At 52.7% G+C, this 21,698-nt stretch overlaps 5 protein-coding genes across 5 annotated transcripts; 2 read left to right on the forward strand and 3 right to left on the reverse strand.

Annotated features, from left to right (window-relative positions):
- Positions 1 to 2,620: 2,620 nt before the first annotated feature.
- On the reverse strand, positions 2,621 to 4,725 carry COCSUDRAFT_18908 (DUF125-domain-containing protein; the record flags this gene model as incomplete). The annotated part of the gene is made up of 4 exons (XM_005644603.1): positions 2,621 to 2,791; positions 3,527 to 3,718; positions 4,153 to 4,285; positions 4,526 to 4,725. Coding segments are annotated over 4 exons (696 nt in total), but the record flags the coding sequence as incomplete, so codon positions are not given.
- A 1,211-nt stretch (positions 4,726 to 5,936) lies between these two features.
- COCSUDRAFT_48613 (hypothetical protein) lies at positions 5,937 to 8,470 on the reverse strand (the record flags this gene model as incomplete). Its single annotated transcript, XM_005644604.1, has 5 exons — positions 8,069 to 8,470; positions 7,587 to 7,716; positions 7,329 to 7,415; positions 6,525 to 6,736; positions 5,937 to 6,108 (listed from the first exon to the last, which is right to left on the reverse strand). The coding sequence occupies exons 1-5, from the start codon at positions 8,389 to 8,391 to the stop codon at positions 5,937 to 5,939; spliced, it is 924 nt and encodes a 307-aa protein (XP_005644661.1). The 5' UTR covers positions 8,392 to 8,470.
- A 617-nt stretch (positions 8,471 to 9,087) lies between these two features.
- COCSUDRAFT_57844 (hypothetical protein) lies at positions 9,088 to 13,076 on the forward strand (the record flags this gene model as incomplete). Its single annotated transcript, XM_005644605.1, has 7 exons — positions 9,088 to 9,323; positions 9,719 to 9,914; positions 10,308 to 10,486; positions 10,855 to 10,951; positions 11,431 to 11,550; positions 12,305 to 12,483; positions 12,932 to 13,076. The coding sequence occupies 7 exons, from the start codon at positions 9,088 to 9,090 to the stop codon at positions 13,074 to 13,076; spliced, it is 1,152 nt and encodes a 383-aa protein (XP_005644662.1).
- Positions 13,077 to 13,461: 385 nt separating this feature from the next.
- COCSUDRAFT_57845 (hypothetical protein) lies at positions 13,462 to 16,419 on the reverse strand (the record flags this gene model as incomplete). The annotated part of the gene is made up of 7 exons (XM_005644606.1): positions 13,462 to 13,555; positions 13,857 to 14,062; positions 14,648 to 14,776; positions 15,061 to 15,126; positions 15,493 to 15,621; positions 15,905 to 16,073; positions 16,250 to 16,419. 7 exons carry the CDS (start codon positions 16,417 to 16,419, stop codon positions 13,462 to 13,464), a joined length of 963 nt encoding a protein of 320 aa, XP_005644663.1.
- A 592-nt stretch (positions 16,420 to 17,011) lies between these two features.
- COCSUDRAFT_30764 (AAA-domain-containing protein) lies at positions 17,012 to 21,211 on the forward strand (the record flags this gene model as incomplete). Its single annotated transcript, XM_005644607.1, has 9 exons — positions 17,012 to 17,294; positions 17,627 to 17,719; positions 17,866 to 17,934; positions 18,121 to 18,207; positions 18,588 to 18,707; positions 19,268 to 19,409; positions 19,631 to 19,805; positions 20,486 to 20,606; positions 21,089 to 21,211. The coding sequence occupies exons 1-9, from the start codon at positions 17,196 to 17,198 to the stop codon at positions 21,209 to 21,211; spliced, it is 1,029 nt and encodes a 342-aa protein (XP_005644664.1). The 5' UTR covers positions 17,012 to 17,195.
- Positions 21,212 to 21,698: the final 487 nt, after the last annotated feature.

Below are 21,698 nucleotides of genomic sequence, written 5' to 3' on the forward strand. Positions count from 1 at the left end.
AGGGGGCGCACCCTGATCATGAGGTCGGACGGCAGGCCAGGCAGCGTGATGTAGGCCTGGCTTCGGTCGTGCGCATTCACCCTTATGGGCCCCTTGAAATAAGAGCCCTTCTTGAGCCCATGGCCCAGCTCCTCATGGCTGGAATACGCTGGGTATCGCAGCTTCCTCCCCCCGCCAGAGCCTGGCCGCCCCACAGTTGCATCTCTGTGCATCTCCGATGGTCACTCAGTACTGATCAATTTATCATCATTGTCAAACCGCTTTAGCGCCAGTCAGGCAACTAAAGAGTGCTGGTGCAGTTTACATCACCCTCACCCAATAGCCTTACTGATCATAAGTGCTAATTTCTGTATATCCATGCGGCCTCTCAAGGACTCTCCTACGAGTTGCGTGGCGCCACCTTTAATGCCAGGACAGATCGACCAAATTCTTGCCAGTAGCGCGCTCACCTGAGGGAGTGCAGCTGCCCAAAGGGGAAGGAGCTGCCAGCATGGTCTGGTCAGCACAGTCACGGCTGGTGGGTGAAGGGAACGCGCCAAATTGGCGCCCTGCACTCCCGGGGGTCTTCTGTTCCAGAAAGCTGGGGGGTGCGCTGCTTGAGAGAACGGCTGTGCTCTGCTGCAAGCAAATGCTCATGCATCAAACAGATGGAAATCTTTACTGCACTTTGTACAGATCAGTGAACAGCTAGTAATTAGGCGCCAAGCTTGCTGCACAAGAGGTGCTTCACATCATGATGCTCAAGGCGGCCAGAATGCTTGACAATTCTAACAGGAGACAGCCAAGGCACACCGTAACCTACCAAAAGCCACATTGCTGTTCATCCCAGGCATGGGTGTATGCATGCAGTGCTCCCTTCTGGACAGCCCAGCTCCCCAAACAGGCAGACAGCAGAAGTAAGGTTGCATGAGTCAAGTTGCATGCGCAGGGAATGCACCTGGGCTGTTGGTGATGCACCTTGTCCCTGCATGTGCGCCCTGCGCGCCTTGCGATTCTGTCCCTGTCCCTGTGGTGACTCATTGGAGGCAGGCGAGCTCTGGGGATCTACAGTCCTCTGCGACTGTCCCTTAGTGACTGTGAGACCCTGGGAAGCCGAAGAATTGCTGACTGCTGCATCCTCTTGCTTGGGCCTTCTTAGAATGCTCAAGGGCTGGCTTGGTGTGCCAGCAGGGCTTGCATCTGCAGTGGGGCCTGCGCTCTGTCTGGCGGCCTTGCTTGTTTGCCTGGTAGGTAGTCCAGGTGGAGGAGCCATGTTGCTGATGCTCTCAGGAGGGCTGTCTGGTGAGCTGGGCTGACCGCCCTGAAATCGAAAGTATGGTGCTGCCGGTGACTTGCTATCTTTGCTGTTATTTGGTCCTCGCCACCAGCTGTTACCAGCCATTCTAGGCTCTCAGTGCCTGGAAACTAAAGCGGTCCCCTGGTCTGTTGCTCTAGTACTTCCCTTCTTCGATCATACGCTGGTCTGCGAACACCCAGGAGAACACAGAATATGAAAAAAATAGTCCTTCAGTGCTGTCTACCAGATGAAATGACACCATGCAACGCTGCAACAGAGCTCACTCCATCCCATGGGTGTCCTGGCAGTGTGAATGTCCAATCGAGAAGCCAAACAAAAACGCTTGACATAGAGCAGCGGACACGGAAAATCGCACGTTATTCTCACTGTCAGCTCAGGACATGTGGAAGCCTCGATGCCTGGTCCTTTTTGTGATGGCGCAGGCGACTTAGAAAGGAATAAGGAACACTCCTCAAGATAGCGAATGTGTATTTATCAGTTTATCACATTTTCTGAACTGCCGAAGATGTTGCTGGCTTGTCGCTTTGTATGTCAAACTGTCGTGGAGTACTGTTGCAGTCTAGGACACCTCAGCAAAGCATGCTGGACATGCTGATCATGAGATGCTATCTGAAGCTCCAGCGCTTCACCCTTGAGGATTGGCGTCTTCTTCACAACAAGTTCAATTATTTCAATATTGTACAGGCACAACCAAGAGATGCATCACGACCTATGTGCATGAGGTCACCACGCACGGTGCCTCGAGGCACCGAGAGCTCATGACAATGATTGTCAGACAATCACACAACTTTCCCGGACATCATTGAGAATGCGCGAGCTTCATCAGAGTATCATCATGTTCAATACACCAACATATCCGCAGATGCTCGCCAGCACTGGGGGCATCATCAGATCTGAGCTGCAACTCTAGCGCTCCAATTTCTTGCGCAGTCTCAAGGTGTAAAAGCCATACAGGCTGCAAAGGTTCCTAATGCTGCAACACATAATATCTGCCAAGCAGAATGCCTGCAAATGTCCAATTGACCGCTACCAACAGAGTTACTGTCCTTGATCAGGGGAAGCACAATGGTGCAACAGAAAAGGCAAAATATGTTAGGCAGCTTTCCAGAATGTCCAGAATGACAATAAATCACGAGCTGCTTTGAGAAACCCAAACCATGACCGCCCACAATGACGGACACAATGCACTTGACCAATCCAGGGGCAACAACTCAATAACGACTTTAACCCAAGAATGACTCTATAGTACAGATCCGCCCAAAGACCTTGCAGCCGTTGCAGAGCAATCCGGCAAATCACTTATAGCAGCAAGGGTCCATTCCCTCATGGGAGAGCAGTAGTGCCCTTGTTGAAGATCCGGCCAAAGCCATAGGTGATTCCCATGGCTGCCAAACCCCCGATCAAAACGCGCGTGCCACCCTTCATGACCCCCGCGCCCCCCAGAACCGCCCCCATGATCCCGAATACCAGCAGGGCGGCTGCTGATGTCAGCACCTGCGCATTTGCAGCGCATACATGTTTTGAAGACGCAACTCTTGTACTTCTGCTCACCTCTCCCGAGGTGTGAACAGCTCAAGGCAAACAGTTTTGGGCTCCAGGGCTTAAAGCCAATAGATTTCCAGCTTGCGGCCGACAAAGCTTGGGCCCAACAAAGCTTGCGGCCCTGTAAATGAATAATGTACAGGTACTAAGGCATAGGCATTTCTATATTCTGATTAATGAAAGATGTGGGATGCACCCCAGGCTGGAAGCGGCCATAGTTGAACAGTCGCGGAGCGCTGCGAGCTTCCTGAATTAATGTAGCACGTATCCGAACACCGCGGGCCCTTGCAACGGGGTCACAGCAGCTATAATAACATGCTTCGAACTCGCTCAAATGACCTAAATCCACCTATTCACGGTAACTCCATCTATCCCAATCTGACAGCCTTGTCCTGAAACAAGCTTGAAGGCAAGTTCTAAAGCTGCAGTCACGGATCCAGACAGCATGGTGCAAATACACCAACAGCCCGAAAGAAATTTGACAATCACATGGTTACCTCACTGCTCCTGCTGCACAGCCACAGTGCAACAATGCAAATAAACAGAAGAGCCGCTCATTACTGAGACAACGCGCTGCTTGCTTCTGCTGCACTGCAGCAGGGCACACATGCAAACAATCCAGAAGAGTTGCTCTTGCTACTGCCACACAGCGCAGTCCAAACACAAACAAGAGGCACAGGCGCTCACCACTGAGACAATGCGCCACTTGGGGTCTTCAATGAAGGCCGCCGCCAGAAGAGGCAGCCCGGCGCCGATGCAGAAGGCGAGGGCGGAGGATGCGGCGGCTTGGTAAGGGTTAGTCATGTCATCAATGTCGATGCCAAGCTCGTCGCGCGCATGCGCGCGGATGACGTCCTTGGCCGTCAGCTCCTCCGCCACCTGGCGCGCCAGAAAAGGGTGAATTTCAAACCCCTACTAGAGCTCGAAAACAACCACGGTGCAACCATCCCACAATGCAGTGAGCGGATCTATGCACAACCGTAACTCTCAAAAGTCACGTTCCTCAAACGCCTCTCTTGGCTTTGGCTGTATGCATGCCTTCCTACCAATAAGAGACCCATCCTTCCATATTACCTATGCAAAATAAGGAATGGAGAATGTCTCCAGTTAAAAATGGAGACATCATTCTAGAAGAAGATGAAGACATCCTTCTAGAAGAAGAAGAAGCAAAAATAATGCGTTGCAGGAAAAAGTGATCGGCTTCATCCCTCTGGAAGAGGTGATGCCAGCACTGCACCAACCCAGCAGATGGGCATGCTCCAGGCTAGTCATCGCACAGAGCGCCTGTGACTGGGTTTATCATGCTTAGTCACCTGGCGAGCAAGGCCCTGTGAGAGGCCGCGGTCCTCGTAGATAGCGGTGAGCTCCTCAAGCTCGTGCTGGCGCGCCGCCGGCCCCTTTGCCTGCTCCTTGCGCTCCTTCTCGATGTCTGCTTCCTCTGCATCCCTGCAACGCACAGATCGTCCATCATTATTGAGATGTCGATCATGCAAAGGAGTTGCCTACCAGATAAAGCACAACAGGGGGGACCCCTGCTGAGTGCTGAAAGGCTGATGGCAGCTATGCATGGTCTGCCATGCATACAGGAGATGCACTTCATTCAACTTGTCCAGAATAGCGAGGAATGGCATGTACATGACAACAAGATCCAAGACAAAGATGCAGTAGGTGAAAAGGAATCTGTACCTCTGGGAAGACACGCTGACAAACTCGCCAACGGCCATGCTGAGGGCGCCAGCAACAAGGCCAGCCACACCGGCCAGGACAACAGGATGCAGCTCATGCGTGCCGCCCTCCACGCCCAGCATGAGTGATGCCACGCTGACGAGGCCGTCGTTGGCCCCCAGCACCGCAGCGCGCAGCCAAGGAGCGCGCTGACTGAAGTGCTGGTGTTCATCAGGCAGCTGCACAGTGGGGCACGGCAGTTCAACATGTGCAGGCCACAACCATGAACCTACCTTTGCCTTCTTGAAAGATCATCAGACTTCTGTTTTTAAGCAAGCTTCGTGCGAAATGCGAAGCAGAGTCAACATATGTGTGCTTGGTGTGATCGTGTGGACACATCCTTTTGCACGAAGATCTTGCACATAGACATTAGGCAACTTAGAAGTGTCTTTGTCAAAGCTTTGATGTCACCAAGAGACTTTTTTGATCGGGACAATGCACAGGCATAGGATAGGTCCATAGCTCACCTCGCTGTATGGAACTTCTGGCATATGAACGTGGTGGTCCGGAGACATACGTTGCCGATGCTGGGCTGGAATACTGTCTGTCTCCAGGCTGTTGTTGCTGAGGTTGCTGTCCTGGCTCATGAGAGCGTTCTTGCCAAAGTTGCCATCAGCCTGCTTATCCGCCGGCTGTGCCATGTTGACAAGGGCGACAAGGATGAGATTCAGCAGTGTGCCCGGTGACTTTGCATGATTTTTAAATCTTGTAGGAAGGATGCCGATCGTGGTGAAAGACTGTGTCTTCAGAATATTCATTGCAAAGCGTGGAGAGCTCTCCACGCCTCGAGGCCGCCAATTTGCTGCCGCCTGGGACGGCGGCAGCGGTCCCCTCTGCCACGTATGGAGAGCCAGAACATGCTCAGTGAAGAGAAATTACTTTCCAACAATTTAAAGTATGTGGCGTTCCTCAGCCTGTGCTGAGCCATAGTAAGGGCACCAAATAGTAAACACACTAGTGCATCACAAAGTCTTGCATGCGCCTCTGTATGCTTCTTCCGAAGTCCGGAGTCCGGCTGGGAGTCCCTCGGCTCGGAGCCTGCTTTCCTGTTGACATCAGCCTTTGTGCATTTCAGCAATGGCAAGGCCTGACACTCATTACAATATCTCATATTGCGCATCACACACATGTGCATAGGCACCATCTGTTGCTGCTCTGCAATTATCATGACTATCACTATGATAGCCTTGCAACCGTGGCCTTCATCAATGAGCATGAGCAACCATATGGCCTGCATAGCCTGAGCCTCATCACCAGCCTGAGGCACGCCATGTGCACCTGTCAACAATGCTAAGTCAATGAAACACCCATGAAATTTAGCCTGCTCCTATCTTACAGCCACCGCCAGTAATCGCGGTCTATCACGGCAGCTTTACAGATCCTCAGAAGTGATTTCCCGCAGCAACCGCCGGCCGAGGCTGACAGAGTTGCCGCCGGGTCCAGTCAGCGTTACGGCGTTGGGGTCCGCGGCCGCGCCTTGGGCATTGGCGGGAATCTGCGCTGCGTAGGACTGCGTCTTCTTTGAGGACTGTGTGTCAGCGTTCCTGCGTATGCAATGCCCAACTTTCAGCATCTTTTCAGCATCTGCACAGGTGCTCAGCAGTTTACAGCAGGGAATAAGTCTTGGCCTTATTTCCCAAGGGTCTGTAAAATATACCTGCATGACCGACAAGGACACAGGGGCTGTGCCTGACAAGAAGGTCTCAGCGTGCCCTCTATGCAGTATAAATCAAGCACAAAATAGCATGAATTTATTGGGACAATTAAGAAAGAGAGTCATTCAATGCCCAGCATGTGTCAGTACCACACCTTTCAAAAGGGGCAAGGTTTTCATTGGACACTTATACTCAACAGGAGTCTGTGCCAGCGACCTCATTAAGTCTCAAGGGACCAAAGGCCCTCGCCAGACCAAAGTCAAGACCCCTCAAAAATCCCTCCCGACCCTGCAGGGGGCGCGCACCGGAAGTAAGGGTTGCTGTTCTGCTTCGCCCCGATAGCCTGGGCGTTGCTGTTGTGGCCTCCCTGTCCCATGCTCGCGAGCGCGGCCGCCGCGTTCTGCGCTGGTGTCGTGATGCCCCCGACGTTTGAACCGAGCGGCTGGAAGTTCGATTTCGAAACCGGCGCCGGCCCCGTGCCCTGGTCATTGATGGGATAGTTCTGCACCACGCTCAGCTGCGCCAGCACAGCACAGCGGTGAGTCAGCATTAGTCAGCATGACTCATTGATGACTCACCATGGGCGAATTATTTCTTCTCAAAGTGGCTGTGACACAGTCCCTTTCTAAAGTGCTTAAAGTGCTAGCTCTGCCGGGACACCGGGGGTTCTGTCATCATTTGTCCTTTCCCCACTGATGTGCCCAATTGGGCTTCCTGCATGCCGGCACTGCACCCTTGCAAATCATCCGGTCTGCAGCACAAAGTGCAGGCGCTAGCAGAGCCTCCTGCAGGTGTGACCCATGACTGCTGGCAGATAAGTGCCGGCATGCTGAGTATATTACAGAGGGAGGCCAGTCTAGCTGTGTGGAAGGGCCCAGTACTGATGGTCTTGAGATCCGACACTGACAAAAGGGCGCTGAGAGTCAGCATTAAGATGCCCTGCCCCTCGTGCCAGCAGCTGCCACTTGTTGCCGGAGATCATTCGCAAATCTGAAGATTGTGAAGTCTTTAGTCTGAAGTCTGAAGAAGCCAGTGCAGCTGCTTGCCAGGGCAATCCTTTGTGTCACCAGCTGTGAGACGATGAACATGTCATAGTGAAGGAGGCTCACCCCCTGCCCTGGGAAGAGGCTGCCTTCTGCCTGCTCTGGGATGGGGTTCACCTCCGGCTCATTGTACCTCACACCTGCATTGCCGATCTGCGCAGCAAAATCACTTTTGGTACATCGTTACTGACTCATCAGCTGTCATGTCTCTAGTGCACTTGCAGCACAAAGTCTTGCCCACTGCTTTGCAACATTCACATGCTGCTGGTAGCTGAAAGGTGATGCGCGGTGCACAAAGCAGGGTGATTTCCGGGGGAGTCACACCGTCATGGAAGGGGCATCGGGGCTGCTCTTGAGGGTGACTCCATCTGGGTTCAGGGTCATGCTGCCCTGGTCCTGTCCCCTGGGAATTGTGATGCTGTTAGTTGTGGCAGTGCTGCCAGCTGGGATGATCCTGCACAGCCCAGAACAGAGGAGTCCTCAGAGTGATGCACTCCCACTGCAGATCAGCCAATCATATATATAAACGATTTTTATTCTGTCTGCAAGCAGTGCCTAATACAAGGTATCTTGTGTAACTTCTGGCAAGCAGTGTCACCAGCCTTGTGAGATGGGAACCTGACACACTTGCTCTGATTGCTACATCGTTTGGCCTGAAGAACGCCGCAAATCTGTGCCAGAAAATCAAGCTAGAACCGATCAGCCATCGCTGACGGGCATCTGTTGCCCCGGACACGGCAGTGTCGAGGCGGATCGTCCCAGATCCTCTTGCACTATTTACTAAGATGGTGCTTCAGAAGACTCACGCTTGCGCGGGCGGTGCGCTCTGAAGCACTTGCGTCGCTAGACTGGTCGCCTGTAGAAGAGCATTGTTGACATCCGATGCCTGCAGCGAGGTTGGCTGCGCTGGCTGTGCAGCTGCAGACGACTGGCTGAACACAGCAGCGGTGCTGGCGGAAGGTGCTGTCGCTGTCCCTGTCTTAGCGCTTGTGCCTGCTATTTGTGGATTATTCGACGCGCCCTGCAGGGTCTGCGCGATTGCTGCGTTGGATGTGTCAGCTAGACTTCTTCCCGAGATGCCGAGGATGCAGATCGCGACCAGGACTGCAGAGCCACCTCCTCTCAGCATGATGTCTTGCACCAGACGGCCTCTATTAAGATGATCCTTAGTTCTGACTGGCTTCTGAAGCTATCACAGTACAGGAGAGCTTCACGATGAAAGAGGACAAACGGGATCGGCAAGGGGACAAATTATGGCGGGGGGGACCTTTTTCAGCAATGCGGGGGGACCCCACTCCAAAATGGGTTCACAACAGCCGGCGTCAATGCAGTCACGATCACCATTGCATGACGGATCATCTTGGGAGACGTAGAAGATGCAAATTTCGTAATTAGTGACAACAAGGATGGGAACATTTCTGTGCCCCAGGAAATGCTGGTGCTCTGACGGACTTTGATGGAGATCGTTCCTGCACAATCCTGAACTTTCTTCGGGCTGTAGAATATCACCATAAACACAACTTCTGCTGAAGGTAAGAGAATTAGTCCATCATTCATCATGCCATGTATCTTGACGTGCTTCACCTGGTTTGAGACGTCCACTCGCTCAGTCCACAATATCCTGAAAAATAGAACCGATGGCCTTTAATGCTCATCCGCTGCTGGCCGTGATAAACGTGGAAGTAAGTTGACGTTTTCACTGCAAATGTGGTCAAACTGACCGTATAAGAAGATCTTTTTCAGAAGTACCGAACGAAAACCCACTTCCAACATCTGAGGCGAAGATTATGGCTGGGCAGGGCCTGAGGCGAAAAATGGACCCGCGATGCTGCGTGCTCTGAGGGTGGACAGCACTTGCATAGGTGCAGCATTGGCAGTGCTGCTCTGCCTGAACCTGATCGAACTGGGTTATTTATTCAACAGCCAGCGTGGCGGCATTGACCATGGCGGTAGCCAGACAACAAATCTCCTGGACGGTCATGCAGGCACTCAGCGCCTGGCAATCAGTGCAGGCCGCTCTGGGAGCAGGCATAGCCGCATGGCAGGCTCCCCTTTGATCAGGTGCGCCTATATTGATCTTCCTCTAAAACATATCACGGCATTGGACCCCAGGACGCCATATTCATACTCTGCTGATGTAGATCTGACTGCGCGGCAAAGTCAACTACCGTACACACCACTCACTGAAGGAGGGAGCGTCTGTCTGTCTGTCTGTAAACTGCTGCTCAGACACGCACCTGTGCAGCGCTGCCCGGCGTCCAGTCTGGGGCAATGAGCATGCCAATTGTTGCATATAATTATGGAGAGTTTCTGACAAGGAGCAGAGCTGGCCATGACGGCTCAGGCTTCTGATACGCGCTGGTCGTCAGGAGAAGGAGGGACAATCGTGAAGACGAAAAGTAGATAATAGAATTTCCTGAGCAAGGCAGCGAGCATGTGCCGGCATGTGCGCGCAGGCAGCAGGAGCCCGGCGACAGGCCGCCGGGCCGCTTAGTCACCCAGTGCAGCGAGGCCCGGCCGGAGATCACATGCGCAGTGTTCATTCTGTTCTCCTGGAACTACGAGCTCTTCCTGACCTCACTGCAGACCTATGAGGCTGCCGGTTACGCTCGGCGCATAATTGTTGTGGACAACTCTGACAGCCACCGCCTGGTGCATGACCCCCAGGCAAGCATTCAGAACTTCAGACTGTATTTGAAGTCCTATTCAGATTGCACCTGGGCTCCAGATACCATGTCCTTCTTGGCTTGTTGTCTTTCCTGGGCCTTGACCCTTCACTGAAGCTCATCCGTGTGAAGCCCTGACTTCAGTGCCACATGGCGTCTTGTACCATGTAGTCTTCTGCTTTTTCTTGCAGAATGTTCACCACCAGTGGTGTTGATACATGCTCTCAAATAGATGCAGGGCTGTCTGGAATGTACAGGTGCTAGTGCAGGTGTAGTACGCTGACTGAAGCTGTACTGGCTCACTACCCCCTAGCACTCGTACAAAATCTAGAATCAAGCCATGCATGCAGGCTCACATGCTACCGGCATGTGCGCGCAGGTGAACGCGATAGTGGGTGAGGTGATTCCCACGCGCGTGCAGCACACCTTCTCGCAGCTGCAGAACTTCATGGCCAGCATCGCCGTCGAACGGGACTACACTTACTACTTCTGGGGTCATGCTGACGTGGCTCTCATGGCGTCCAATGCAACTGCCACATTCTCTGAGGAGATCTTTCGGTGCGCAAAATATCTTCCCGTTTGCAGCCGTCGCGGCCAATTAGAGGCTTATGACTCCTGCCTTCCCCCTGCGATGCCCCTGTCATCCCAATGCATACCTTGTGCCTGATTGAAGGCCCAGCACTTTGTCCTGAGTGGGTGGTGAATGCCCTGGTGGAGTCCATCGGTATGGCATTGAACTTTTGGCGGAAGTACCATGACTGAGAATTTGATACGGGGTGATTTGCCTAGCCAGTGTTGCCGGATACACCTAGATCCTACATCTCTAGGAACTGGAAAATATGTAATGGGAAGAATAATGCTGTGGGACTCCACGTGCTTATTTGCTGGCCTTAGGCTCGCCTGACATTGGGAATGTGAGGATGCAGATGCATGGAGCATGTCATGGATCAACACCCCAACTGGGGCATCCATTACTTCGCCTACGACTGGTTCTCCGCCATCCGGACCTCCTTGGTACGCCAGGTGTGCTTCCCGGCTTACGTTCGCATGCCCAAGATGTGTTTTCCCGCCCAATCTAGAGCAGCGCCTGAGAAAGTGGGGCCATCATTGTTAGGGCCTGCCCAAGTCCAAATCGAGCTGCAAAAACAGAGGCTGGCCATTTCGGACCTCACAACAGCTTTGTCGCAATAGATGAAGAGTAGGGACTGGCAATAGTTTAAGCAGGGGTCTACATGCGGATAATCTGTGATAGGACAGGACAAAGAATGAACACTTAGCGCTTCAGCATGATCAATATGCTCAGTTTCCTGCCGCAGCATGACATGGGCATGGTTTCATATTGTCTGCTACTTCTAGGAATACCTGCCTGTGCCTACCAAATGCCAGATCTGCCTCCGTTATTATTATTACTGTATCATTATTATTATTTGCTCTCCCCATGCATGCCAAAAAGTCTCAGAGGCCTGGGCAACCCTCTGCCGAACTGCCTTGCATGCATGCAGGTGAAGTACGACACGTTCGTGACCGTGTACATGAGCGACTGTGACTTCTACCCTCGCGTACGAGCGGCCGGCTTTGAAACACTGAACGTCGCGAACACTTGTCCCGACATCAATATATCGGTGCGCTGCTTCCGTCCTGGACACAAGATAGCAGCAGAGGTTGTTGCAGTGATCCTCACAGTATTAGTTACTGCTCTTGCCAAGGTGGCACGAGGAGGAATGCCCGCCAAATTTTTTCGAGTGGCCCTCAATTTTATGCTGGACAGGTGCCCCCCTACTTCTTGCCACTGGCTACAGACTGTAGTAGCTTTGTTGAGAACTGCAGTAGCAAGAAGGGAAGAGTGCATGCACAGATACTCCTGTGGCTCCCAGAGCATGCATGCTTATGAAGCTTCATGAAATAGCAAGATGACTGATGGTGATATGATGCTTTGGCGGCGTCCTGCTGTGTGAGCATGCAAGGAGCTGCTGCTGTGAGGCACGCGCTGTACCAGAGCTTCCACTAGAATGACAGCTAACAGAAAAATTGGTGTGCATTATTGCCACCAGTGCTGGTTGCTTGTGGGTCCAGGTGTATGATCTGGTCAGGTCGCTTGTTGTGGCCAGTAGCTATAATGTTACAATCACGGGTTCGAGTGTCCTTCATCATTTTTTGATTATATCACGCTTTTCCTGCCAAGAGGCAAGGTGCGTCCCGCAGACAAGCTGCAGTTAAAGGCTGGCACAATCCTACCCCTTATTGGACTCGCCAGATCCAAGCAAGACACAATCAACCGTGGGCACGGTGCTCAGTATTTGTACCGCCCCCCGCCAGCCGGGGCCATATTACTGTAGCTATATTCTCTAATGTCAGCGCAACGACTGTGGACTCCAGGTGTATGATCTGGTGAGGCCGGTGGTGCTCCCGCTGCACAACTATGAGAAGATGCGCATTATGCTGGAGGGGGAGAAGAATGTGACCGTAGACCGCAATGCATGGAAGCGGCGCGAATGGCGGCTGGGAGAGGACGTCGGCTGGGACACCTGGGAAGTGGCGTCCCTCACCTACTTCAGGTGCGAGCTCAATGCACTGCTAAGGGGTGCAAAAGCAGAAGGTTATAGCAGGTTACCACCCCCTGGCCTTTTGGCCCAGTGGGGCATAGATGTTGTTGGAACATTATGAGGGAGTGTGTTTCACCAGCATTTCAGGTGCAAGCTTGAGGCAATGCTGCACACTAGGTAGCAAGTGGCGTGTTTATAGTTCGGCATACACACGCAGTTGAGGAAGAGCATGTGATAGGCAGAGGGGGCTTCTCAAAATTTAGCACAGCCTGGTACAGTGTGCTGGGCATTGGCTTTGAGGCTGTTGCATGCATGTAATTTGCAGCTCGATGACTCAGAGCAGCAGGAAGTGATGGGGTTGCTGGCAGCGGGTGCCAGGCTAGCACTGCCAGCCATGCACAAGACAAGTGAGAAATGTCTAATTTGTGCTGCTTTCCTGCATTTGTGATTCTCTATGCAGGGCAAAATGGGGGACAAAGCCGGAGGGCGGAGATGAGTGCAAGCAGGTCGAGCTTGATACAGAAGGCGGCAAGATCCTGAGGCAACAGCCCTTCGAGGGTAACAAGCCGCTCTACACAAGACGGCTTACCCACATACTGGGCTGAAGTCTTCAAGATGCCTTGCTTTGCAGATTGGACACCCCAGAAACTGGCATTAGCGCTATCAATCACTTGAGCATGTATGCCCTATGGTACAGCATCCGGGACCACACAGCAGCAAGGACCATCTAATTAATATTACAGCTACATTAGATACTGCCACCGCTGCAATAGTTTCCGATGCTTGATGACAGCCTGTAAAGTTGAAGATAAGAAGTGAGTTCTCTCCACGCATGTGCACAGTCAAAGCAGTGCATGCCATGATCATGACAATGCACGGCAGTCAAGTCCATTTTCCCAGGTACCGTAGACAAAATTCAGACGACGTCAACATGAACAACAAACTGCGCTTAGAAAAGAAAAGTGCTAATGTTCACACCAATCCGCCCGCTTAGAGCGGTTGTTTCCGCCTCATCACTCGCCGGGGGCGTAGCTTGCGCCGCGCCTCCCGTAAATGCCGCCTTATTGGCTCCCACCAGTCTTGCCTGCACATCCCAACAATACCTTTTACTGCGTGTAAAGGACGTATTAAGCCCTTCTTCCCCCGTCACACAAACAAACCGCAGTGCACCGGTAGGCAGTTCGGCTCCCGCTTCGCGCACCCTTTTCTTAACATGTTTGAGGATCTCATACAGCCGGCATGCAGAGCATATCCGGGTGCACCCACCGCCGTGCATGGCAAAAGCTCCTGATACTGGGCAGGAGAACACTGCATGCATGTAGCGGGCCCGCCTGCCCGAAACAGAAAAAGGCAACAAGAAAATTTGCAGACAGCGGGGTTTGAACCGGGGTGCGCGCCTCGCGTAGGAAGCGTCGACAAAGGTCGAGCGGTGCTTTCCGTACAGGGAGACTCGCAGGACGTCCACCAGATGTGCCAGGCCGCTGTTGAAAGTCAGCGCGGCATAATCCGCGCGCGCCAACAGCTCTATATCCGTCAGAAAATCCACTGTCCCTGTGCATCGCTCCTCGAACCCCTGCATGTTGAAGTGGTACTGCGCCGCACGAGTACCCCTTTCAGCGGGTAAACCGTTGCAGAATCAAAGACTCGTGGGTCTGGGTGCTGACAAGTCTGCCCAGAGATGCTGATGGTTCGGCCGGATTTATTTGGCATGCTGCATGCTCAGAGCAGTGCTCACGCTTAGGATGCAGGCAGAGACAGGGAAGACACTTTCAAGACAAGGAGCGTTCATAAGTCTCACAGGTGGCGGCTCCAGAGGAAACCACCCCAGTCCTGACTGCTGCTGCTTGGTGTGCATGTTTGCAGCTTGGCATGCATGCGCCCAGAGACAAGGCAGCAGAAGGTTTGAGGGAGGAAAATGCGCAAAAGGATGTGTTAGACAGTGGCATGCCCTCACACCCTGTTAACAAGGCTAGTCACTGGAGTGGCAAAGTGCGAGTGAAGTGTACTGTGCAATGCGGTCATGTGGTGATCTCTTTGGTGTCAAGGAGACAGAACACTGTGGCAGATACCTGTAAAGGCGGTGATCAGCACAAACAAAACCTCTTTCAGAAAACCGAGAGCAGTGCTCTGATGGGTTAGTAAGGGAGGAAAGAAGGGAGGGAGGGAACGCACACACCTGCACGTGGCCCTCGCGCCGGAAGTAGGGAACGCTGCGGAAGATCTGGCAGCCCAGGTGCTTGCGCGCCAGCTGCTCAGCCTCCCGGATGCGGTCAAAGTCATCGCCCACCATTATACACGTGCCCACCTGCTAAAATCACCCAATCTTACGTATCTGTATACTTACTCATGCGCCAGGCTCAAGACTCTCAATTTCAGCAGGACCAAGGGCCAGGAACACAAGTTTTGGCACCCCTTACCAGGCATGTTTCAATGAAATTCAATGAGAACAAAACAATCCTAGAGCTAGCAAGTCACTGCTACCACACCCACGAGAAGCACCTCTTTAAGGTCTCTCCGAAGGTCTCTAGGCTCTATGGTACTAAGTCTGTCAGGCTACAGCAAGGCAGTGCTGCTAGGATGGCCCATTACCTTCAGGCCGGGCCATGCCCGCAGAGTCGCCTTGATGAAATCAGCCGGCTCCGTCGTTTTTCGCTTCTGCACACACCATGCATGGTCAGCTCACATTTACGCCACCCATCTATACACCAACCAGCTTCTCTTCTAAGAGGCACAGCTGCAGGGCATGGATACAATGTGCAGCCCGAGCATGCCATTTGAAGTGCATTTTACCAGGGTTGTACCAGTACTGCATTTTTCAGGAGTTTTGGAACCAGTACTCGCACTGGGGAGACGTACTGGCGTACTGGCGCTAGCAAGTAGGGGTGCTCAGTGCATTTTAGTACTTCAGTACCCCGCGCACTCGGGCGTACAGTTGCCACCATGCATTTTACAGTGGCCTGCCGTGCGGAGGGCGTGAGAATAGTATTGTGAGTGCACTGAAGGGAGGTCAATTAGACGAACCTGCAGAACGTCTTCCTCACCCTTGTCGCCCCCTCTGATGTGGAAACCCACCGTCGGCTGAGGGTAGGTTGCCAGCGCCCTCAGCTTGTAGTCCATCCGCGCTCGCACCCACTCCTGCGGCCTCCACAGCTGCACGCACAATACCATCTGCTTTACTGCTTTACTAACGGCCGAAGCATGCCAATTGAATTGTCAAGAGCGCTTGAAATATTCCTTTGCCAGATCCAGAGGCTTCTGTCAGCTGTTGTGTTTCAACTTACCGACATGCACCATGCATGCAGTTCCTCTACCGTTCCATTAAGCTTTCGCAGCAAGGATAAATCATAATGCAGACCTTTGGACAAGAAGGCAGACAAGCAAGAGATGTGTAGGTTGAAGTGAGAAGAAATCAAGTTTTTCTACAATTGTGCACCTTGTGGGCGCCCATGGCATCAACATCATTCCAGCTGAAAGAGAAGCGCCGGTCGAGGAGGACATCAATGTCCTGGAACCCCATTCTTCGGCACGTGACCCCTTCTATTAACTCGCGCCCCTTGGACCAGGGAACTAACACGTCCTCCACCCTGAAGAAATCGTGCCACCTGCGCATGCAGCACCCGGGTTTATTGCACACATTGCATCAGACTAGTATCTGATTTTACAGCCCTCTAAGGTGAGAATTGCTCCTGCATACATGGTCATTGCTGCAGATATCAAGCGACATCCTGATGAGAGACAGTATACACAGTGAAAGAATTCAGTATATAGAAAGTCCCACCCGCCGCCTTCCGAGCATTTGTAGGCAAACTTGGTGGCATCCACAAAGAGGGTGCCATTGTTGCCGCCTCCAAACATGGGTTCCATGTGCAACAGGTGCACCGCGTTGGCTGCAAACCCCGAGTCGTTCAACTCGAAAATTGTGCACGCGCTGGCTGTGAGTGCACCCATTGTGCACACCAACACCCAGCATGCTGGCCACATCAGCTTCTTATGCTCACGATGGTGCGTTGTGCTTGCTGTTGTCCTGCCACATCGTCGTTGGTGCAGGTATGGGTGGCGTTCAAGCAGCGCAATTTGGTGAGGGCACCCTCCACTGGACGTGAATGCTGCTCTTTGGTTGCTTGACGATGGCTTCAATACAAAACTGAAGTGAAATTCTTTGCTCGGCAGAACGTCTTGAAAGCGTCTAATTGCAGACACTCCAGACTTCAAGACCAGATGCTTTCCATCACACCCAAGATCGTCTCAGGTATATGAAATTTAAGAGTTTCCGACACCGACAGATACCAGTGTTTTTACGACCCTCGATCAATACCGTCAACTGCGGAGTTCACGAAAATCCTGAAAAGACAGATCACGTACAGCATAACTTAATGTGGTCTGAATATTGATTACTCGTTGGTATTCTGCTTTCACCAAAGCCAGCAGGCTTCCGAGACTGTCTGACGACGTTGTCTCCTTAAGGTAAGCTTACTATGACTGACTAATCCTCGCGTGAGTACAATGCACAGCGCAGTTCGATCCTCAGTTCGATCAATGTGCACAAGGAGTGCGATAGCTGCTCAATTTTAGAGGAAATGATGATCATATCATTGGAGTGCGAGTTGGCACTGTCCTGACGTGCGACTTGCTGATTTGCACTTGAATTTGACACCCCCAAGTTTGCTGTCAAGGTTGAGGGCCAGAGCTCCTTGGTGCTTCCCGTACCTTCCGACTCGCAGCGCATGAGCCTTTCGCTTGCTTTGTACAGATATTTTAGTGTTTACTACAAGAAAATGGCGCAGAGACGTGCTGCTGCGGGCGGCAAGCAAGTTGCCGTGGAGGTGAGGCTTTTTCTAACCTTGTCCCCAGCTTTTTGTCTGGAACGAGGTAATAATGTGATCGTTCCGTCATACATTCTGAGTCTGCAGTTGCGTGCAACTCACGATATTTGCATCGCATTAATATTCATCAGTGACCTGTTCCTGCTACGAAGAGTCAGGCCTGCCGAAGTTTCCCAGAAGTACCTTTCAGGAAATTGTCAAGCAGTAATCGTAATTGGTCTCGTAACGCACCGAACGCAGCAGTCAAAGGAGATATCTACAGCCCTATTGGTTCCAGTAAGGCATGGGACAGCGATGCAGGCCACTGAACTCTCTGTGTCCTTCTGAAGCAGCTGATCTACCTTGGAATTAGCTTAGTCGGCAGTGCCTTTTTAATGCGATGGGTGCTGTCGCATCTAGACCCTGAGAAGGCCAACAAGGAACAGGTGACCTTCTGGATGTCCATCACCACTACTGTGACACCAATCCTCTGTCGTACTCTGTGCACTTCACGCAACAACGTGCCTCATGACACGTGTGGTTCTCTGACTGCTCGAAGAACTGCACATCAATGCCTGCTTTATGCTCCCAGGCGAAGAGGCGCAGGCAAATGGTGCAGAGACGACTCGGCATCAAGCTAGAGACGACGCCCTATGAAGATGTGAGCCCTTCCTCTGTGCCATATCCTTAAGTCGCAGCATCTTCCAGAAAGCTGGCATACCATTCCATACCTTTGTGCACATGCGCAGCAAGTCTGCTAGAGAAGGCATGTGTTCAAGTTCCAGGCTGAACTCTGCTAGGCAATGGGAGCAATCAATCGAGGTATCATGGATGTGTGTCACTGCAGATTGTTGCCTCAGAGGTGGTCAACCCATACGAAATCGACGTCACCCTTTCACAGATTGGTGGCTGCGAACGCATCAAGCAGGACCTGGTAAACCTTTGCTTACTTTGCTTGCATCTTTGTAGCTTGAACCCAAACGCTGTTGTATCAAGGCAGAGCGCTTGGAACACTGCAGTTGCAATATACGCGCCACTCCTGATAGATGCCTTTTGTGAGTGCCATCCATAGCCAAGCCCTTCTGAAGGTTTATAATCACTGTTCAAGGCTCTGCGCAGTTTATGTCAGTTTGATGCTTCGAGGGAATGTGCTCGTGCTCGGGGGTTGTGGGAATCATCACACTGCCTGGCACATGCTGCTGCAGATGCAGGGGTTACTACATCTAAATATAGTACACCTCTCAGCGGTATGGCAGGGGTTGCCGGGACATTGGCAAGGGGCGCGTGATGACTGGAAGGGTGTGTGATGCGCAGGTGAACAGGGTCATCCTACCGCTGCAGAAGCCGCATTTCTATGGCGGCCGGCTCCTGAGGCAGGTCAAGGGAGTCCTGCTGTATGGACCTCCTGGCACCGGCAAGACCATGCTCGCAAAGGTGCTCTTCTCTCGTTTGTTGCTCTCTCTTGCAATGTGCTTCCATTGTTCAGGTTCTGAAGAGGCAGGCGCATGTTTGCCTTGTGAATGGGCACACTGTCTGCTGTTGAGCAATCTTGGTGCCCTGTCAAGCGGTAGTATTGAGTTTGAAGACGAGCGCACCTGCTATAGATAGCATCTGTCTGGCTCCGGGACCTGTGCTGCATCGCAATACAGATCCCGCCCAAGACAAAGGCTCTCTACTGTTGGTGGTGCCACTGCTGGTATCATGTGGTGCAAGCAATGACCTTACGCACTGAGCGCTCCTAGGCCAGCCAATTCAAGTCCCGGCAATAGCATGTTTAGAGCTCCTGCTTGCCCTGCCTTGTTGGTAGTCCTACCAATCAAAGCGCAAGTGGTTGCTTCGCTTTCTTCGAGGCAGCTGCTCTTTTGCTTGGCACACCCTGAAAAGTTGCATCTAGAGAGAGTTGTCTAGAGTTAAGGTACCTTCACAGCTGCAATCACAGTTTGAGTACAGCTGGATCGCCAGCTGCTCATGCTGTCATTCTGATGTGGTATCAGGCTCTGGCGAAGGAGTCGGGCGCCAACTTCATATGCGTGAAGCCAAGCCTGCTGCAGAGCAAGTGGTACGGCGAGACCCAGAAGCTGGTTCAGGCCACCTTCACACTCGCCTACAAGCTGCAGCCCTGTATCATCTTCGTGGGTGCGCGCACCAGCTGGCACTTTTCTTCCTGTCTTGCATCTCACCGCTGCGAGGCGAGTTGTCAATGCTTCCTAAATGGAGCCTGTTTACCCGCTTTGCGCCTGCCAGTCCCCAAGGGACCCTCCATCTCATCTAGAATCCTTCACCCTCTTTTTTCTTGCACATGACTTGTCATGCTGTAATGTTAGTAACATCAGCAATAATTAGTAATAACTGCGCAGACGAGGTGGATGCGCTGCTGGGCATGCGCAAGGCGCAGGAGCACGAGGCGACGACGGCGCTCAAGACGGAGTTCATGCAGCTCTGGGACGGAATGGCCACGCGCCGCGCTGCCAACGTCTGCGTCCTAGCCGCGACGAACCGCCCCTTCGACCTCGACGAAGCCATCCTGCGCCGGTGCGCGATTTTGTCATTAAATTGTCGTTATTTTCGTAATTGAGCATGTTTGAACACGCTTTTTGGAAATCAATGGGACGGGTGCCAACCGCCCCTTTGACCTCGACCAGCCATCCTGCGCCGGTGCGCGGCCGCAGGCTTCTCTTGGCCGTATATGGTGTTGAACATGAGAACTGGGGAGGCGGGATCTGGTCTCTTGTGCACCCTGACGAAGCCATCCTGCCGCGGTGCTCGCCTGCAGGCTTCTTTCGTGTTATTTATAGAGATTGTGCCAGGCGCCATCTTCTTGCTGTGGTCCCTTACGGAACTGGCAATGCCATCCTGCGCAAATGCGCGGCCCGCAGGCGTCCTTTTTTGTGTGTGCTGTACTTTAGTTATTGTCGTTATATGCTGTCCCTGCCAGTCGCAAGGTCTGTCTGCAAGCAACTGCAGGATAAGGCTGCCACATATCCTGCCTCTTGATGGACTCGCCAGATTCAGGGAAGACCCGATCAATGTGTTCATGATGCGGGTCCAACGCTCGGCATCATGCCTTTTGCCATGAGGCGAGCATTGGTCTTGCGCCAACTTGTGGCTCGGGCGGAAGCAAGTCTTTCACGACAGTATAACATCTTGTGCCCCAAAACTTCCCTCCCTGTATGCGGCATGCGCTGAACTTGAATTGTTCGCCCCGGTGCCAGGTTTGGCGCGCAGTTTGAGGTGGGCATGCCGAATCAGAGCGCGCGCAAAGAAATCCTGCGCATCATCCTGAAGCAGCACGACCGCGAAATGCCCCACTGCGTCGACCCCAGCCTCCTTCAGGTGCACAATCCCCATTTTGACCCGACGCCAGGGGAACCAACACTAAGTGTTATGTTAGTACTTGTCCAGTGATTTGCACCGGCTATTTTCTGCCCCCGGTCGCCCTGCTGGCTGGTCCTCCTGTCATCACAGAGCAGGCTGCAGACCGACAAGTCAAAGCAGCCACTCTGTGGCATCGAGTATTCCATACTGCATCCCATCTGACATTGCGGCCCTTCTTGAGCAGCGATTGAAGCTCGGCTTTCTCTCTTGTTTCTTGTGTGCGCCGTGCTGGGGATTCAGATGGGTAGACGAGATACCTCAATATCTGTTGTTGTGCCCCACGATTGACTGGGTCTTGCTTGGATCTGGCGAGTCCCACAAGGGGTAGAATTGTTGCAGCCTTCACCTGCAGACAGCCTGCAGGATGCACCTTGCCTCTTTCCAGGAGCAGCATGTAGTAGTAATAATATCATTAATAGTAGGAGTAATATCTGTTGCAGGACAATGCGCTGGCCCGGCTGGCGGCCAAGACGGAGCAGTTCAGCGGCAGCGATTTGTATGAGCTCTGCGCGGCGGCCGCCTCCATCCCTGCCAATGAGCTCAGTCAAGCCGAGCTGCGGTGAGCGCTCTTTCAGCCCCCCACATTGCAGCTGTGCAGGACGGCAGGACATACTTTGGAAGCTGCAGAATGTTTGGTCGTCGAGGATTACGCCAGCATTATCAGTTTCAATCTTTTGGGCTCGCCTGAGGAAATTTTATTTACTGGCTCCACATGAGGCTTCTCAGCATGCTCTGTTTGCGTACCGTGAGAGGTATCGCACCTCTCGTGAGTGCGAACAGAGCAAGCTGGGGATCCTTGAGCTTGTAAGCAGGTGACCCTTATGTCTTGGTGTGCCATAATAGCTTCTGGCACACCGAGAGGACAGCGGCGGCTAGCCTGCTGGCAGCTTCAGGCATCCATGTCCAAAGTCTAGCTCGACTACAACTTTGCGTAGGCTCACAGCCCTTTCTTCCCTCTAGGGAAAGCCAAACAAACACATGATGATGACAGTATCACGCCGCCCAATCACTGACCTTGGTGAAGAATACTTGCGAGACCAAAATGTGGAA

This window comes from Coccomyxa subellipsoidea, assembly GCF_000258705.1.
Source record: "Coccomyxa subellipsoidea C-169, whole genome shotgun sequence".
Taxonomy (NCBI): Eukaryota; Viridiplantae; Chlorophyta; class Trebouxiophyceae; family Coccomyxaceae; genus Coccomyxa; species Coccomyxa subellipsoidea.